This window comes from Vidua macroura, chromosome 10 (genome assembly GCF_024509145.1).
Source record: "Vidua macroura isolate BioBank_ID:100142 chromosome 10, ASM2450914v1, whole genome shotgun sequence".
Classification (NCBI taxonomy): Eukaryota; Metazoa; Chordata; class Aves; order Passeriformes; family Viduidae; genus Vidua; species Vidua macroura.
This window is the reverse complement of record NC_071580.1, coordinates 16,147,777-16,166,806: the sequence shown is the minus strand read 5'-3', so window position 1 is coordinate 16,166,806 and position 19,030 is coordinate 16,147,777. Positions and strand designations below refer to the sequence as shown.

The 19,030-nt window shown below is 41.7% G+C and overlaps 1 protein-coding gene across 1 annotated transcript in view; it reads right to left on the bottom strand.

The window, feature by feature from the left end:
* Positions 1-4,441: 4,441 nt before the first annotated feature.
* COL4A4 (collagen type IV alpha 4 chain) overlaps positions 4,442-19,030 on the bottom strand; it is a 62,542-nt gene continuing 47,953 nt past the window's right edge. Inside the window, exons 37-47 of the mRNA XM_053986195.1 lie at positions 17,395-17,466; positions 16,487-16,615; positions 14,579-14,686; positions 13,925-14,080; positions 13,172-13,270; positions 12,857-12,865; positions 11,313-11,444; positions 9,189-9,305; positions 8,287-8,475; positions 6,217-6,503; positions 4,442-5,607 (exon numbers count right to left, since the gene is read on the bottom strand). Coding sequence (XP_053842170.1) covers positions 5,344-5,607; positions 6,217-6,503; positions 8,287-8,475; positions 9,189-9,305; positions 11,313-11,444; positions 12,857-12,865; positions 13,172-13,270; positions 13,925-14,080; positions 14,579-14,686; positions 16,487-16,615; positions 17,395-17,466 — 1,562 coding nt within the window. The 3' untranslated portion in view covers positions 4,442-5,343. The remainder of the gene's footprint in view (positions 5,608-6,216; positions 6,504-8,286; positions 8,476-9,188; positions 9,306-11,312; positions 11,445-12,856; positions 12,866-13,171; positions 13,271-13,924; positions 14,081-14,578; positions 14,687-16,486; positions 16,616-17,394; positions 17,467-19,030) is intronic.

The window sequence follows — 19,030 nt, the reverse complement described above, 5'->3', positions numbered from 1 at the left end:
GTGCTGTGAGCTGCCTTACATGGAGGAACTGTCTTTGTTGGACAGGTTCACTCCAGAATGATAAATATGGAGTTGTTTTCACTTTGCACTTATAAAATGTCACCTCTAATTGAACTTCCAGTACCTTCTGGAACATCTGGATGAAGTGACTAGGAGAGGGGAAAGCTGTTAAGTATGAATATGGAGCAGCATCTGTTGGAGTGCTGTTGGGGATTTTTTTCTCCACCTGGCTGGTTTTCCAGATGGTTCAGGTGGGCAGAATTTCAGCAGCTGTTTTTGTTGTTTGGTCAGTTTAAAATGCTGATTTCTGAAATCAGATCCAGTCATGAAATAGATCCCCAGTTTGATGAAGCAATTGCTTCACCTGTTGGAAAGTTCTTACCAGAGCTGACTGAATTTTTTTATTGTTTTGAAGACTCATGGGCTCTGTCCTTGCCTGACTGCTGTTTCTCACAGCTGGCTTTGAAGAGATCCTTTTTCTTGCAAACAATTGTTCCCCATTACAGCTCCTCCCCATGGCCTTGGATTGTTGTTTTCTGTCTTGCTCAGTTCTAATGCAAGTCAAGCCTTAGAACAGAAGTCTTCATCTGTGCAGCACTGTCTGTGGATAGCCACTGAGTGGAGTTACAAGTTACTTAAGGATTGCTTGTACGGCCTGGAAGGGCTGGGAGTCAGTCTGGGACATCAGTGTGAGGTGGCCATGTGGAATAACAGACACAAACTCCCAGATGGCTGTGGTTTGTGTCCTGAACCTGGATGAAGGTACAGGTCAGAGCATTGCTGAGGGCTGCAGGTGTGGCCCCACACACTGTGCTGGAGGGCTGGCACAGTCCCTGCAGGCTGGCCCTGCGTGCCCAGAGCAGCTGTGGTGCAGAGCACATTCAGTCTGCTCCAGAGCATGCTTTAAAGCTTTAATGGGATCCTTTTCAAACAAGTGAGCTGCCTGGGTTAATGGATAAAAGGTTTGCTTAATTTGCCTTAAATACAGCCAAAAACTTCAGATGTATGGATTGTAGGAATTCTGGAGTTTGACTGTTTTCATACTACTTTTGTTTTCCTCTGGTGCCCATGAACCAGCCAAACTAGGAAAGAGGTTTCTTTGGTTAAGAGTTTACCTTGGGAGAATCCATGGACCAGTTTTGCTTAAACTTGTTGCACATAATAATGTAGTTCTGGGAATGACCCATGCCAGTGCAGGTGCTGCCACAAAAGGGCTGCAGCCTATGGAGGAACAATGTCAGAGCACAGGAAGAGAGTGAGAAGAAAGGTGCAGCACAGAGAAGCCACTTTGTACCTGGAACAACACCTGGCCCAAGAAGCTTCTGGCTGCCCCCTGCCTTACTGAAGGGTCTGGCTGGCACTTGCTGTGGTAACAAGGGAGCAGAGCAGGGCCTGAAGTGAGCTGACCCTGGGAAACTTGGAGGAAAGGTATGTTAAGGTTTGTCAACTTTTTCCCCAAAATAATAAATTGAATTCCCTGAGTCTGTTTAGCCCTCAACAGTACTTGGTAAGTGATTTCCCCATCTATATGCCAGCCAAGGAGTTTTCTTGCTCTTTGTCCTCCTGTTTTCTTTCCTGTCCTGCTGGGGGGTGAAGCAGCTGGGCAGGTGTGTGGCTGCCAGCCAGGGCCAGCTCGCAGCACATGACAAGCAGGGACCTGGAGCAGCAAGGCCTGGCCATGGCCCCTGCACTGCTTCTGTAGGAGGCTGTGTCAGCTCACAGCCCCCCCCCAGGCACCACCTCTGTCTGGAGCTGAAGCATCTTTGCTGTTCTCTCATTCTGATACCTGTTCTGTGCATGTGGATTGTGGACTCCAAATCCAGAAGCTCTGTTATACACAGGTAAATTTGAAGTACTCTAAAATACCATTTTTACACCATAGCACCAGTATGATAAAATGAGTGATACTTGTTTTAAGGTTTGTTTTAGTCTCTCCCTTTTGACACACTGTATACACCAAAAGATGACATTCAAGAGATGTTTTCAGTATTGGCTTGTGCATCTCCTTCCTTGCAATGAAAAACATCAAATGAAGCAAAAATGGCCACATTTCTTGTGAGCAGATCAGGTTTCAGGCCATGCAGTGGTTTCCTTCCACTTGTTATCCTCTAGAAATCCTGATGCACAGGGATGTGAGGGACAAGAATCTGTCACCTGCCCTGAGGATTTGCCTTGAGTTAGAACCAGGACCTTCCCTGTGTCCTGGCCATGGTTTGCCAGGGTGATGGGCAAGTAAATTTCATTGGAAATCACTGGTTCTGAGTTTAATTTCAGGGCAGTTCACCCCAAATGGCTCCAATTTCAGTGATTTCCAAGTGCAGCCAGCATCATTTTCTGTGTTGCTCTTAATATCCTGCCTGCTGCTGAGGATAAAATTCACTTCTTGACTGGGCCTGCACAAGATCCAAACTTTGGAATGCTATAATAAAGGTAATTTGGACTTCAAGGGCCAGCACAAGGCCATTGCTTTTAGGGGTGTTTTTACTCTTAACAGTTTCAGCTATGCCTTTTCACACTTAGTTTCATAAATAGGTTCCCTATGAATAATTTACCAATTATTTTTCTGCTTTTAGTCACTGGATAAATGATTGCAGATTTAAAGCATCTACTGCTTTATATGTTGATCTGTTTTACTTGCTGTGTAATATTAAGCAATTTATCTGCAATTTAATTTTGAATTAGTACAATATTTCTGATAAATGCATTATGGAGTTAGCTGAGCATGGAACAGGAATTTACACACTTAGGTCAGATATTTCCTATCAGTAGTAGCTTAAATTACATTTCCTATATATATTCTTACAGACCATAGTGAAATGGAACTGGCACATTTGCAAAAACTCTGCATCAAAAATGATACACAAATATTTTTTTTTTTAAAGCAAACAAAACATTGTGGGATGTTTTTAAAGCAAACAAAAGAGCAATGTGGTAAATTGCTGTGAAATAGCCTATTTAAATTATTGGTGAGGCTTTTTGCTGATGTTCTAAAGATTTTTTGGTGCACTTGTTCAAGTTAAGTGAACACAGATGCAATTCCAAAACCCCTTTTTATTCCTTTGGTTTCACCTTGTCCCTATGACCCAGTTTGCAGTAACACAGTGCATAAGGTTTTGATTATTGTTTACCTCAGTGCAGTTTATACCAAAAGCCCCACTTTGCTTTCCAGGAAAGCCACAGCCCCTCTCCAGAGTTTGTCACCCGAAAAGAGGCTGCAGATGAGTGACAGAGGGGCTGGTGAGCACTGTCAGGTGAGGCTCATCAACGAGACCTCAGTGTGGAATCAGCTAAATCCACTCAGGAAATGGGGCCCTCACCTGAGCCACTGGCTGTTTGTTCCTGTGACTGGGAGCTGCAGCTCCCAGCCCGTGGGGCTTTAGCCGAGGCCGTTTTGCAAACACAGCTTGCACACCTTGGGGAACAGGTGGCCTAAGCACTGGTGCTCCTCTCCCCTGCTTTCTTCCCACAGGAAGCTCCTGAGCTGCTCAGCACCTCACAGGGCCGAGACTTTGGGGTTTATGTCAGACTGGAGAGCTGCTCTCCCCTGCTTGTAGGATGCTGCCTGAATCAGGAGGGGATGGAATTCCTGCATACAGGTCAGTGGCAGGGATTGGCCCCTGCTGCAGTGTCAGATCTGCCAGGTGCAGTCAGGATCACCTGGGAGTGACCTGAGGTGTGCCCTGTCCCAGCAGGCACAGGACCAGAGGGAAATGTTCCCTGGCACAGGTGGGAATGGCACATGCCCCAGGAGGGCTCCTGACCCTTGCCCAGGTGAAAGGGCAGAGTCAGTTGACCACCATGTAAGCACAGCACATTGCAGAGGTTTGGTTGGTTGTGTCAGGAGGAAGTTGCACAGTCAGATGTATTTACACTCGACTGGACTTATCCTCTGACTGTTTTATTTTCCTCTGGCTGAGCCTGGAATGTCTGTTTTTCCTGCTCTTTGAGTTTGTGTATCCAGCTTTTAAATTGGCTGATCAGCCTGTTGTACTCGTGATGGCTTCAGAGGGAGTTTGCTTTGAATTAGGACCCTTGGATGAGGATTCAGTTGCCTTGAAAATCCTTTTGCTGGGGGCACCTCAGTGAACACAAATTGAAATGAAAAGTGCTGGAAAAAGCATTTGATTCCTTTCTAGTAAATGTAGCTTATTTGAGTGATAAAAGGAGCATTTGTGGCCCTTCTGCACATGATGGATTCTCCACTTGCAATCTGTGTTTTCAGATGTTTCCCCATGATACAGAACAGTTCTGGTTTTACAGATGAATGAAGAAGGTACAAACATGTTTTCATTTTTTCAAAAGGTGATTAGTGCTTTAGGATATGAACATTTTTACAATCAGTGCTTTGAAAAATAAAAAGGATCTTCAGAGCTGTCATTCCATAAGGATCTTAATGGTAATGGTTCTTTTTTTTTTTTGTGGTGTATTTACAAACAAAGAAGCAAAAAATGAACACAATTTATTGTCCTAACACTTCTCATATTCATCACTCAGATAAGTTCACCCATTTTATCACCAAGTCACTGTTTCTTTTCAATTAATATTAGAAATTGCTTTGTTTCTTTGGAAACTTGGATTAGAGTTTAATAATTTAATGTAACTGCTGTTAGAAATTAATTGTAAATATAGATAGAGGTTTTTAAGGATTTGTTATCTCAGCTAATTTTATTCTCTTACATAATCTGCTGTTAAATGGATTTGCAGCTTTTTGTTGCTTATGAAAGCCCAATTAACAATTCTTTCAGAGTCTGGTTCAGTACTGCAGTGGTAAAGGACTTTGATCTTCATTGTTTTTATTATTAGATTATTTTTTAACAATTACATTTTTCCTTTCCCTCGGAAACAGCAAGTGCAAAGTTTCTTTAGCTTGGGAAATTCAGCTACAGGGCTTTGACGTTTATATGTTTGCACATTTCTATTGGTATGGATAAACATTTATAATATGCAATGTAAATGCACATATTCTTCCTGCTGTAAATGCCATTTCTAACAGGAAATCCATTCTCTTGCACAACAGGTATGATGTCCTTGGTCTTCCCAGCTTGACTCAATCCTCCAAGCTCACCTTGTTCCCTGTACTTTACAGCAGTGGACTCCAATGGGACAGAGTTTTGTCTTTTCTTAATTAATTATTTTACATGAGATTTTACTGCCTGTGGATGTGTGTACATGGGTGGATGATGCTGAGCAGATCCCTCATCTTTGTCTCATTTTTCCATTCCAACAAAGAACACTGCTGCACACTTTGACACAGATTCAAACACGAGCTGCTGTTTAAACCTTTGGCACGTTGCTCATCCTCCCACAGGCCTCTCTCTGTAGCTGCCTGCTTTGGTTTTCTTCTTAGCCATGCTTCAGGCATACCTGGCATCTACTGATTTTTTTCCTCTGCTCTTGTCCTTCTTTAAGAGTCCCTGACAGGGGGGCTGATGCAAATTGCAGCTCAGGCAACACAGTGGTCAGCCAGAAACTGTATTCATTAGCAAAGAACTGACACGTTCCCCGCTGGCCCTGGCACTCGATGAATGGTGCTGATCTGAAGTCTTCCAGGCAGCTTCCGGGTGACATAAGGGACTGTCCACCACCCTGGTCACCAGAGCCAGTGTGCTGGAAAGAACAAAGAGACAACTTGGTAACTGTGCATGAAAAATAGGTAAATGATGTTCATCTGTCTTTTTGCCTACTTGCTTTTAACTGTGTCATTTTTTGTAATCTTATATTGGGGTAAGATTCTTTTGCTGGAGAAAATCTTAATTTGCTCTGTAATAAATTAATCTCAAAGTCCAGAGCTGGCTCACTTAACTTTCAGGTATTTATCAAACTGAAGGAAGGACTAGTCTGGTTTGATTCAGAGTGATGCTGTTATCCAAACTGCTGCAAACGTAACTTGAGGATGGCATTAAAAACACCCGGAGCTCTAATTCTTAAAACTGTATCTTTGTAGGTGAAAATCCTGTTGTTTATTATAGACAAGGAGGCAAAACCTTTGTAATTTTAAGAAATGTGTATCTTAAGTCTCTGAGTACAGTATATGTAGCTACAGCCAGGTTCTGCAATTTGGAACTAACCTTTGTCTTGTTTCTTGTGAATTTTCCTCTTTAATGTTTGCTACACATTGAATAATTTATTTTTCAGAGCTAAAAATCCTTGAACCTTTAGAATACAAAAGCTGGATGAAAGAAACATATCTATCTAATCATGCACCCACTTTCTTACCATCAGAAACGAGTATCCTATCCAGAGGCTCCTCCAGTTGGGAGGGCAGGGAGGAATGGACTGGTCCTGGCTGTGCAGTGCCACTGCCTGTGCAGGGGCCTCGCACACGGCACACCTGCTGATGTAGGGCTGGATCTCCTCCTCGGCCAGCGGCGCCGTGGGCAGCGGGGCGGCGCTGGACAGCCAGTAGGACTTGTCATTGCGGCTGGCATAGTAACACACCTGGTTGATGTTGCAGTAGGCAAATGGCATGGTACTAAACACAGGCAGGCAGGATCCTGCCAGACCTGGAAATAACAGCGAGTGATGCCAATTATTTCACTTCCTAGGTAAGCTGAAGATTGTATTCTGGCCAATGTTGCTACAAAACTATGTATTTTAGCAGGACTTAGGTGTTAAACCACAGATGTTAAACCTCCCAAGCCCTTTACCAAAACATCTACATGAAAAACAGAGACCTATTACCAGTATCTTCCTTTGACCAGTAATATTTAATTATGTCAATCTGATATTTAAACATGATGGTAGTTTGTCACCATGAGAAACAGTTATGATAACAAATTTCTTAGCTGTGCCAACACTGAAAAATAAATTAGGCAAGAGGTGGTGGCTGGTTTAAAAGGAGATCAGCTATTTACAAACTCATTAGGAGCAGTGAGAAACCAAATGACAATACTGATAAACAGAAACATTTCTGTGAAGTATGACAAGCCGTTGCTAGCAGTCCATTAAGCTGCAATCTCAGCAGCTATCCTACTGCCTTCCAGAAAGGTTTCACAGACTTCCATTCCATTCAAAGTGAAATAAAAGGATTGACAGATTTTGCAGAGCCAATCCTGCAAAATTCTCATCAGGCAGACATCAGTGGGAACCAAGAAGTGACCAGTGCATACTTCTGTGGTGAAGTTCTTCCAGAACTGAATTTAGAACAGTTTCATGATGGCCTGTTGAGTTAGCAGTAATCACTGCACCAAGTTCTGCCTTGAACTTGGTGTGTGAAGTGTTATTTCTGTAATGCCCCTAAACCCAAACACTTTCATTAAAAACATGTGACATTTCTATACAGAAGTCAGTTTTGTTTATCACTGATAATATCCCATTCCAGTACTAATGAAGGATCTGGACCAGCCTGAGTAGGAAAAATGACTGCTAAATCACACAGGAGACAAGGACTCAGTTTCCTTTCAATCTTATTTTCACTGCTGTTATGAGGCATTCTGTTAGCAACTGGCTCTCCTGGGAAATGCCAAACACACAATAGTGAAAACATTCTAAAACATCACTTCTATTCTAAAAATAGCTCTTTTTATTGCTCTTTTAAACACTTCTTTTTTGTTCAGCTTATTAGGTCTGTGATCTTTCCTCCTCAGAGACTTCTCTGACTCTTGTATAACAAGTCAACAAGAATTTAGGAAACTTTTTCTGTGCAAATTGCCACCAATCAGTTCCTCAGGCTGCAAGTCAGGCAGCTTATTTAGACATCTAAATTTAGTCAGAATTATATAAGACAGGGAAGAAGTGACCCAAGGCACCAAAAGGAGCTGTCTCTGGAAGGAATTTGGCTTTGGCTTTTCCAAAAAATATTACCTTCTGACTCTGAAAAGCACAGGATTCTGCGGTACACGTGATGCATAATTTACTTGTAAAGCTTACTTATATTGCCCAACTTAACCAGCTCTTTCCCAAGCTGTGTCTACAGTAAAAAAGGAGCAGATCCTCCAGGGAATTATTTCAGAGTGGCCAAATAAGATTTCTGACCTAGGAAAATCTCTCCAGTGACTTCAAAGACAGCCTAAAATGAGCTGGGATAAGTGAAATAAACCCCTCATCTCTCCAACTTCAAGTCAAAATTACTTAGGAATACTTTTGTGTTCAATTGGAGAGCAGCAGAAAGCCATTTTACATGGGTGACAATAGGGCAGCATATCCAAGTTCATTATCATCAGTGTAAATTAGCATAGAAAATAAGTAACTGACAGTTCTATAGCTTGCTCCCTGTGACTTGTCTTTCCTTGTATAGACAACACCATATTGTCCCTTAGCTGGAGAGCAATTAGGTACAATACATACCAAGATCTTGATTATGGGCTTTCTCTTGTCCTTCCAGGTACAGCAGACTATAGCCAGTCCATAACTTTGGCATCCCCTGTGGGCAGAGTGGTTCTCTGTCTGACTGACTGTGAAGGACGAGCAAGAATCTACTTGCAGATCTAATTTGGGGGCCTGGTTGTCCTGGGACACCAGTCTGGCCAGGTGGACCTAGGAGAAAGGTAAAATAAATTTACTTGTATAAGATACAGTAAAAGTTCACACCAGCTGTGTGTTAAATGTTCAATAAGAAGTTCCCAACTGAATATAATACAACTGCTGCCATAAGCAATAAAGATACAAGCAGACTTCTGCAATCCTTCTTCTGGGAGAGAAATTAACTAGATTGCCACTGAATGCTTGGCACTTGGCTTTTCTATTGTGCCTCTGTCTTGTGCTGTATGGGTTAGGAAATGAGCTGAAGTGGGCAATGATTTCCCAGACTTACTAGGATGAATAGAATGTTTGGACTGAATTTGAATCTTTGCAGTAACAGTCGATGCCCCTTGCTCAAATATGTATTAAACCCTTAATTTATTAGAGAGCAGTCACAGGTAAAATACAACTTTAATTACTGCCAGACAGTTGCCCCATTAGCCCTGGCTCAGAGGTGCATGCCTATTGATATATTCTGTCTGAGCATGGGTGCTTAATTGCCTTTCTGCTTAATAATGGATGCTGAGATAAATTTTCTTCCAACGGGTCTTGTTATTGAAGTCATTCACAAATGTCACTGTCAGTGCTTGAACTGAGAAGGGGCAAGAGGTGTCATGGAATCTCAGGGTAGAGATGGATGTATCCATGTGGGAATTGGGGGAGCAGAGAGAAATGAGTCTGTGCATCATCTCACGCCTCTCCCCCGTGAAGTCATGCTCCATTCTTACCTGGTGGCCCAGCATATCCTTGCTCTCCTCGGCTCCCTTGGTCACCTGGTGGTCCAGGTGCCCCAGGTAACCCATCTTGACCTGGCAGGCCATATGATCCTTCTTCACCTTTTATGCCTAGATAAATACAAAGTATGTGCTTTTCCTTCATAGGGCTGCATTTAAGGTTCTGCACTATCCAAAGACAAAGGGCCAGTCAGCAAAATGGACACCAGGACAGGGAAGTGCAGAACTGCTTCTGCTGGGAATTCCCTTCACCCCTTATTCACCCTGTGACCACAGCAGTAGCTCAGAGGCATGACTTAGGAACAGCAGCTCCTGATAAGGCTTTCTATCCTCTCCAGAGATCTTGTGTGATTTACAGTCGAAATCAAAGCACTCCCCAACAAACATTATCATGCAAGTCTCGTGCAGAACTGCCTTCAAGATCTGTACCATGGAATGAGCTGTAACTCCTCCTGAGGCAAGCCAAGCTGTCATCTCTGAGAGCCCCATTCAGCAACGTCTTAAAACACACAGTGAACTCCCTTTGAAGTAATGGATGTATTGGAGTACTTAGAGAACAGGGAGGGACTGCAGAACGGGACATTTTTAGGCTCCTGATGGCCTCACCTTTTTGTATTTCTCACATGTCTGTACTTTATACATTAGGGGGGAAGGTGTGGCAGTGACAGTAAAAGATACACCTCATGTAGTGTGCAGATAATGATGGGCCTGTTCACTGGCTACTTAAAACATAATCTGAATTGAACAAAGTAACACTTATCAGGTATTGTTGCACTTAGAAGTGGTTTTCCCCTTTTGATAAAAACCAGTTTTCATATTAGGGTGTTTCTCTAGTTTCATTCCTTGCAGACTTTGCTATTTAACCTGCAAACTGAGTATTTCAAGGTTGTCTCACGGCATTCAAACTTCCCCTTATTACTTTTTACTAAGAAAGTCTGAACCAGTCAAAAAAAAAAAAAAAAAAAAACAAACCACAACAGCTTTTCTATGTCGGTTGCAGAGTTACTCTTCCAAAGCTTAAGCACATTGAGGGGTTTTAATAAAATCCATTGCTTTTGCCAGTAAAACCTACAGTTTGCCTTCCAAGCCAGGAAAAAAATTGGATTCTTCTATCTTAATGAAGGAAAAAGCATTACTATTTATTTCTTTCATAAAACCAATGTAAATGTGTATCACTGTATCACCTGGTTTTACAGAAACCCTTAATGATGTATATAAAGGAAACACAGCTGTGTAACCTCAGAAACCCCTTTTAGCTGGCATATCAACTAAGATAGCTAAAACTAGAGAGTTAACTGAAAACTGCATTGTTTCCTTTCATGATGGGAATGACTGCTGCAGGGAATCTCCTGGGAGAAAATAATGTTTTTTTTTCTCTGGACCCAGAACAGCCAACACAACAAACTTTGGTTTCCCAAGTAGGAAATACCTAAAACCACATAAGGGATTCCACCATCTAAACTGAAGACACTCTGCAATACAGCCTATGCTGTGTTTCTATTGAAGGTGGCCTCTCTTTTGGGATCACCAGTACCAGCATCACCCTTGTTTTCTTTTCATCTCTCAAAAGAACATTTCAGTCTTTCATCACTTCCTTTTAAGATCTCTTTGGTCAGTTTTCTTTGGTTGTAACTTTTTCATGGTCTAACAGATAAAGACCTCTATTGTAGCCACTTCTCTGACTTCAGTGTCCTTTTAGGACTTTGGTTAGCAGAGATTTGGAATTCATTATAGCTAGATTTTAAAGCATGTACATTTTAAACATCCTCCAAATAGGTCTAAACCACAAGGATGGTTTGAGGCATTGCTTTATATCTTGGTGGGGAAAAAGGAAAAATACACTTAAAGAACTTTTTTCTCAACAGTGTCTTATGCTTTTGCCCTGCCTGGCCTAGGAAATGGGAATGTAGTGCAGGCAGGCTCAAACAGCCTGGTTCAGCTACATTTATCCATCATCCTCAGCATTAACCAGCCCACTATGTGTTTCTGGAGACTGTTAGTAAGTGTTTAAGGAGGAGAGGGTAAATCACAGAGAAGTATCTCTGACACTGTGACCCTTTTCAGCTTGTTGTCTAAATGGCTGAGAAGAACATCCAAGCTTTCCAAGCATGAGCTTACCTTGGGGTCCAGGGTGGCCTATTGGCCCTGGTAATCCAGCAGAGCCGTCCTCTCCTCTCTGCCCTGCTTCCCCAGGAGGCCCTGGGATTGTAGGGCATGAATCATCTACTTTTCCTGGTTCACCAGGGTCACCTGGAATGTGTCATGAGAAAGTGAATTGCAAGACTGGCTAATAGCTCCCATGCAAAAAGTCAACATAAATGTTAGCTGATTTGGGTTTTCAAGAGTATACTTTAAGTATTTTAAAATCTCAAATTATTGAGTCCTACTCTTTTTAATTTTCCTCTTAGTCTTTTAGCACAGTATTAACAGTGTGGCAAGCCAGTGTTAGCAAGTGTACGTTAGCTGGTCTGTGATCTTTGCTCAGGTGGGCAAGAAGGCCAATGGCATCCTGGCCTGTGGCTAGCAGGACCAGGGCAGTGACTGTTCACCTGTGTCAGCTTGGTGAGGCTGCACCTTGAATCCTGTATTCAGTTTTGGGCTTCTCACTACCAGAAAGACATTGACATGCTGGAGTGTGTCCAGAGAAGGGCAATGGAGCTGGGAAAGGGTCTGGAGCACAAATCTGGTGAGGAGCAGCTGAGGGAACTGAGGGTATTTAGTCTGGAGGAGGGTCAGGAGAGACCTTACTGCTCTATTACAGTTACTTGAAAGGAGCTTGTAGAGAGTCTCTTCTCCCAAGTAACAAGAGGAAATGGCCTTGATTTTCATCAAGGGAGACTTATATTGGATATTAGGAAATATGTCTTCATGGGAAGGGTCAAGCCCTGGAACAGGCTGCCCAGGGAAGTGGTGGTGTCACCATCCCTGGAGGCATTGAAAAGATGTGTAGATGTGGCACCTGGGACATGGTGTAGGGTGGCCTTGGCAGTGCTGGGTTAATGGTGGGATTTGATAGCTTGAAGGTCTTTTCCAACTTAAACAGTTCAATGAGTCGACATTTCACATATTTGGAATACAGCTTCAGTCTTAATGTGCCCTAAACTGATTTGAGTTAAAGCCTAAAGTCTACCTACCCAGCTTCAGTGCAAACACCTTAGCACATGGAAAATTTTGCAGTATTTTGTTTCTGCAAAACCATCAATAGGCAGGCCAAAAGGCTAGCCCATAGCAGCCATTTGAAAAAAAAAAAAGAAAAAGTCACATTTTATATATTGAAAGTTACTGGCAGCTTTTGCCTGTTTGCATTTTGGTCAGAAGGAGAGTTCAGTGTTTGTAGTAATCCAGTGTTAGGATTCAAGTTTTTGGTACAATTTTGGTTAGAAAGCATTTTGTGTGAAAACCAAAAAAAAAAAACCAAACAAGTAAGAACTAGAAACAAATGTTTCACAAGTCTAATTGACATCCTAGCATAAGAGTTCTCAGCAGAGCATTCTCATGACATTGGTGCTGCTTCTGTGAAATATGTATTAGAACTATGTCCTGCTAGCAGTACCTACCATTCCTAGAAACCACACCTAGGATACCTTCTAATAACAGCTGAATGTTTCTATATATAAGGGCGCTCCCATGAAAAGAACAATAATCAAAAGTCATGAACTTACCTATGAAACCTGAAGGATTTGAAAAATGGAAAGCAGATTGTGGTCATTGAGGTGCAGGTGGAAGCAAGTTTCGGGCATGTAAATTAGATTAAAGAATGGAATGAGAACTGAAATCACTTACATGAAGCAACATTAGAAACAAATAGTTCAATAATTTTTAATGAAATGAGAAATCATTTAAGGTGGCAACGGCAGGGCTCTTTTTTCTGAGATTGTTTAAATTATTTGCATGCAAGGTAACATTAGTATGATTATTTATGAGTAGAAGGATCATAGTTACAGTTGAATGACAGCAAGCAACAGATTCATAAGTACCTGTGGGACCTCTAGGACCAGGTCTTCCTGGAAAACCTTGGTCTCCTGGTTGTCCTAAAGCACCAGGTGGACCCTGTGGGCCATGGACCCCCATAGGACCTGGAAATAAAACCAAACAAAAATAAAATGCAGTCTGGATGCTTGAGTAACAAAAAATGCTTGGGAATTCTCAACTCTGTTGTGCCACAGAAAGAAATAGACATTTCTTCTTTCTCTGGTCTGGATCTGACTTATAATTTATGACTTTTCTTTTTGTAGAGATTGGAAGTGATTGGTGTAGGTAGGATTTATCTACAGTGTGTGAAAGAAGCAGAGTATCTAACTAAGACGTAGTAGTGTAGATTTCTGTTTTCAAACTAAAGAATCCTTTGAAAGCTCCAAGCTATTGATATGGGCAGATGTGAGAGTCTGTTAGTTCAAACATATCTGCATTTTCCATAGTTTCTCAAGACCCCTGAAGAGGGGGTCATGGTTTGCTTATCTGGCAAACTCAGATGTTTTACTGCCTTATTCTCAGAGTGGCAGAGGTGTTGTCCAACAAGCTGTTATGAAGCAGTGCATGTGAATCTTTCTCTACTCTCACCTTCTACCCAACCCCATGGTGTCTGTAGGTAACCAGGAAGAGCTGTGGAATGTCCAGCCTCCACCCCTTCTGCCCAGCTCCATCTCCAGTGGCCACTCCCTGGGCAGAAGGCTGAGTCACAGGGGCTGGGAATTAGTGCACACAGAACTTAAAATCATCTCTGACCATACCCTTTGGGCCTTCTCTTCCTTGGCTCCCTGGAGGGCCTCTGGCTCCCTGTTGTCCTCGTGGCCCAGGGTTACCTGGTGCCCCTCGAATGCCACTGTCACCTGGATCTCCTCGCACAAAGATAGTCTCTCCAGGAGGGCCAGGATTCCCAGGATCACCTATGGAAAAGAACTTTATTCTTAATGTATGCACAAAGTACAAACATCTAAAAATAGCCATGTTCTGCTGGTGGGTTTTTTTATTTTACTCTAGAGTGGTTTTGGTTTTCATTTTCTCTAGGATGTAGGACAGCCCTTGCATATTTCTGGAAATACTAGTATTAGCCTTTGTCCAAGGAAGACAATAACAGGAATAGTTCCCAAAGTTATTAACTTCTTTGCAAGTAACTGGCAGCAAGTAACTGGTACATTCATTGAAACACTGTTTCTCTATATTTATATCTTACAGCTTTATTACTGTGTTGCTTAATCTGGAGATCTGCATTTTGTCCTTGGTTGGTTATCTACCTAGTGTTCACTTCTCTGTGTATTCACTGAGGTAGTGATGAGTTTTCCCTATGCACTTCTATACATTGTTTCACAGACAGTAACCCTGTTATTCCTAGTAGTCACAAGGTTTTTTTACATGATAAAAGTTGGTATTTTTAGTTTTATTACCTCTGATGCCATCTAAACCAGGTAATCCTTGATCACCTGGAGGACCAGGGGAGGCACTATCAGGAGATCTTCCCATAGGTCCAATGGGTCCAACAGGTCCTCTTCTACCTAAGGGATCACATTTAAAAAAAAAAAAATCAGAGGGTTTTTTTTTTTAGATTACAGACAGAAGTTAGTAAGTAAAAGAATGCTGACATGAGAAGTCATGGAGGTAATGTATGGACACACTTGTATAAAAAACATACCAGTCCCCAGGCTAATGAGGCCATCTTGTCAAAGTGAAAATATTAATTACCTTTTTAAATTTTTAATTCTTACCATAAAATCTATGTAGCCTGAAGAATACATCATCACATGTTGGCACATTGCCACGGATAGCCATATTTTCCTGAATTCCAGCAAGGGGTGAAATGGTAACAATGTAAGGTGAATGGGGACTATGAAACGATTCTGCCTGGGGCAGGATAAGTATTCACAGATTGTTCCTAGCAAAAGAGAGTTACGCTGATTCCTAAAAACCTCACTGAGCAAGATGAATTTACTAGCCTTAAATCCATTTTTTTTACTAATCTTTAATCTGGATTTCTCCACAATAAAACATTACTTGTCACAGGCAGAGTTCTCTGCACAACACTTTTGAACAGTTGCAGCTTGTTAACATGTGGGTTGCATTCTGTTGCCTTCTCTTTTCTACAAAAAAACAAATCTAGTTTCTTCAGTCTTGCTTTTGACTCCATCCTTCCACTTACTTTCTGGTGAGTTTTCTCTAATTTGTCAAAGCTGGTCACAACTATTGGAGACCTCGCCTATCCTTTGTCAAACAGTGTTAATACATCTCAGAATTAAGCCTTCTCCTTTTTCCTCAACAGTGCCATTCTGTTGACTCCCCCAGTTCACAAACTAGTAACCAAACTAAGAAAAATTATTGTGTCTTCATCTTAGAATAATTCACTTCACCAGATTTCCCCTCCTGCTATTTTTCTTCCATGTGTTATGTGACTGTGGCAAGGTCTGGCAGCGTAAAGCTGATGTCACTTCTAATCACAGAATTGCTGAGGCTTGAGTGGGCCTCTGGAGGCTTCCTAGACTAACCCTGCCCTCAAAGCAGGATCAGCTAGAGCAGGTTGCCTTAGGCTCTGTCCAGCTGGGGTTTGAGTATCTCCAGTGACAGATACTTCATAACTTCTCCAGGCTTCTGCAGGCAACTTGTTCCCATGTTCAATTCCCTTCACAGGGAAAATAAAACTTTTCCTTATATTTAAGTAGAATGTCCTGTTTGTCAATTTGTGCCCATTCCCTCTTGTCCTCTTACTGGATATCGCTATGAAGGAACTGTTTCCAAGTCCTTCCCATCAGGTACTTACACACATTAATAAATTCCCCCTGGGCCTTCTCTTCTGAAGCCAAAAAAATTCCCCCTCTCCCCCTCTCTCCAGTTTCTTCACTTTCTCAGTGGCCCTTCCTCAAACACTTGCTTTTTCCCATTTCTGTGCAGTTCCTATATCATCAAGCTCTAAAATAACCATTGCAATCTTGTGAAGCAGTCCTATCTTGCAGTTACATCAGAACAGTTGATAGATTTACTGTAGTTCTGGGACTGCCAGATCTTCTGCACTCTTTTTCTTCAGGACTTTCTTCCCAAATGGGAACCCTACCTAGCAGTTCCCTGAGTATATCCAAGTCCATAATTTTCTATTTTCATTCTTTCCTATAACATAAATCAGAAATTCTGGAGTCTCTGTATCTGTACCCAGGAAACATCAGCATATTACAACAGAAGTGGTTTTAGGGAAAGAATCTTCTGAGTAATGTTCATATTAACCAGAGTAGGAGCCTTTAGAAAAAGAAATTAATTTGAGCTGAATTTCAACACTGCAGAGCAGCACTTTGCAGAAAACCTTTTCTTACCTGGAAATCCTGGGAATCCCCTTTCTCCAGGGGGACCCGGAATAGAAATACCAGGCCATCCAGGTTCACCTCTGTCTCCTTTTGGTCCAATTTCTCCTGAGTATCCTGGGGGCCCTGTCTCACTCTGACCTTTATAAGGAAACAATTATGTACATAAAGCTTACAGCGAGTACAAATACAGATGTGCAGAACAGAAATACCAGTTGCAGATGTTCCTCCTTGCAAGGGTTGCCTAGTGCTGTTTTTCTGGTTCTCTCTTGGAAGCTGGATAGAGTTTTGTTGAATCTGGCCCTAATTCATCACTTTCAAAGAAAGTAATCTTTTTGTTTGAATGCTCTTCTTCAGGGTGTCATTGTTGTCTGCAACTTGAAATGTAAATTGATTGCATGGTTCTAAAGTTAATTTTCTATCAGCATATATTTGTAATCTTTAGATAGATTATAAGCATTGTTTTTTAACAAATGATTCAAAAGCACCTTTTGAAAGTTGTGAATACATCAGCCTGAGTGAAATTCATGTTCCTCTTAAGTTTGAGGCACAACTCCCATGGACTTTAAATGGAGCTGGGATTTCACAAGTCTCCTTCTAATTTGTTAGTTTTATCTATTGTATATTTTTTTTAAAAAAAAGAGACTTGGGTTTCCTTTGAAGCCTCTGCACTGAACTTTTTAATTTTATAAATGGCCTTGAAACATTCCAACAAAATTATGTGAGTAATGGAAGTTTGAAAGTTTTCCCCACAAAGAACTGCAGGTGTGCCATTAAGCATACTTTAGATTCTGTTTGAAAGTTTAGTCTAAGCCTTAATGATATCTTCTGGGCAAGGCAAGCATCAAAATAACATGCACCTTTCCTTGCACATTCTGTCATGTAGAAGATTTTCTGTTCCAATTATTTCTCATCTTTACCTGGAGTTCCTGCAGAACCCTTTTGACCTTTTAGTCCATCCAAGCCATCCAGTCCAGGCAGTCCAGGAAGACCTGAGAGGTGTTACACAGGTATGATTGACAACCAACAATCCTTTACAGTCAAAATTAAAAATCAAGCCTTTTTTTTATCTGACAACACATACTGGATCAAGATGGGGTATTTGCTGAATTTGATTGGTGGCAACTGCAGATGAGATCACATTGCAGTGCAGTCTTTTTGGAAAGGCAAATGTAAAAAGTTTAAAAATTGCAGTCATAATGCAGTTTCACATCAAAGCAATCAGAAAGCACAACTTTCAATCCTTTAGGTCCTTCCATCCTGTAGCTAGCAGCTTATGGGCTAATCTGTAGAGAACCTTGTGTCTGTGCCTGGACTGCTACTGCTACATGTGGTTGCTACTCCAAAGTTCAGTGTGCTACCACTTCATGGCCACTGATGGGGATGCAGACACTACCTAAGATAGCTGTAAAGCTGGAACTTCTTTACAGCTTCTGTTCAAAATAGAAGTGCAATTTAACCCAGCTGTAGCAAAAAGAGGCTTTCCACCTGGCTTCTTTTCTCTAGTCCTGCAGATTTCACACAGAAAACTATGCTTTTTTGCATCACTCTATTACAAAAGTTCTTTGAACTGAACAGCACAAAATCTTTGAAGACAACAAATCTATAATTGAAACCTCTATTGGTAGTATAGTATATAGTGACACATGGTAGTATACAGAGCAGCTCTGTCACTAGTGATGTTCACTACTAGCACTGGCTGAGTGTTTGTGGTAGTCAGACAGAACTTTTGCTTTATAACTTGTGCTTTTTGAAAATTGCTAAAACACAATAAATAAAACAATATTTAATCCATTTTTTAAGAAAGTTGAACTAATCTAAGGTTGTGTTCGATGTTTGCAGTCAAGGGTGAAAAATATCTCCATGTCATCAGTGCTTTTTAGTTCCTAGGTTGTATAGATAAACTATCAAGTGTGAGAACAAATACTTCCTCAGTGCAGACAGCAGTCTGTCACCTGGTGATAGCAACAGGTCTGGCAAAACTGATGGGTCATTTGTGACAGGTTTCAAAGAGGTTTCAGAGACAGGAGTAGACTTGGGATGCCTCTTGCTCCAGAGAGGGACGCCAATCATCAAGGAGCTGAATGATACTGTCAGTGCCTGTTCCTGTCTCTGATCCACTTCTGCTGCTCATCTCTGCCTCCCTTCCTTCCCTATCAATTCCTCTCCCTGCCCTGCAGGATTCCCAGTCCACTTGCAGTGGGTTTTTCCCACAAGTCTGAATTATCTGTGTGTGTCTCCTTTCCTCTGGCTCCTTCCCAGCACAGAAGATGTAGGTTCTCTGTTGGGTGCCTGTGCTCGATCCCAGCATGTCCTGCAGCTCACCAATCTGCCACGTATCCAGAGCAGGCATCTTGGGAAATTTATTGCTCTATTTAAGCACATAAGAATGGATATATTTTTTAAAGTTTATAAACTGGTTTATAAATTTGGCAAGGACAAATTGCTGTAGGAACAACAACAAAAATACCCTTCATCAACTGCTTCACCTGCCAAATTTAAGTGTCCCTAGTTCAAAGATGGGTCATCTGAGAATGAAAAAATAAAAAAGCCCTA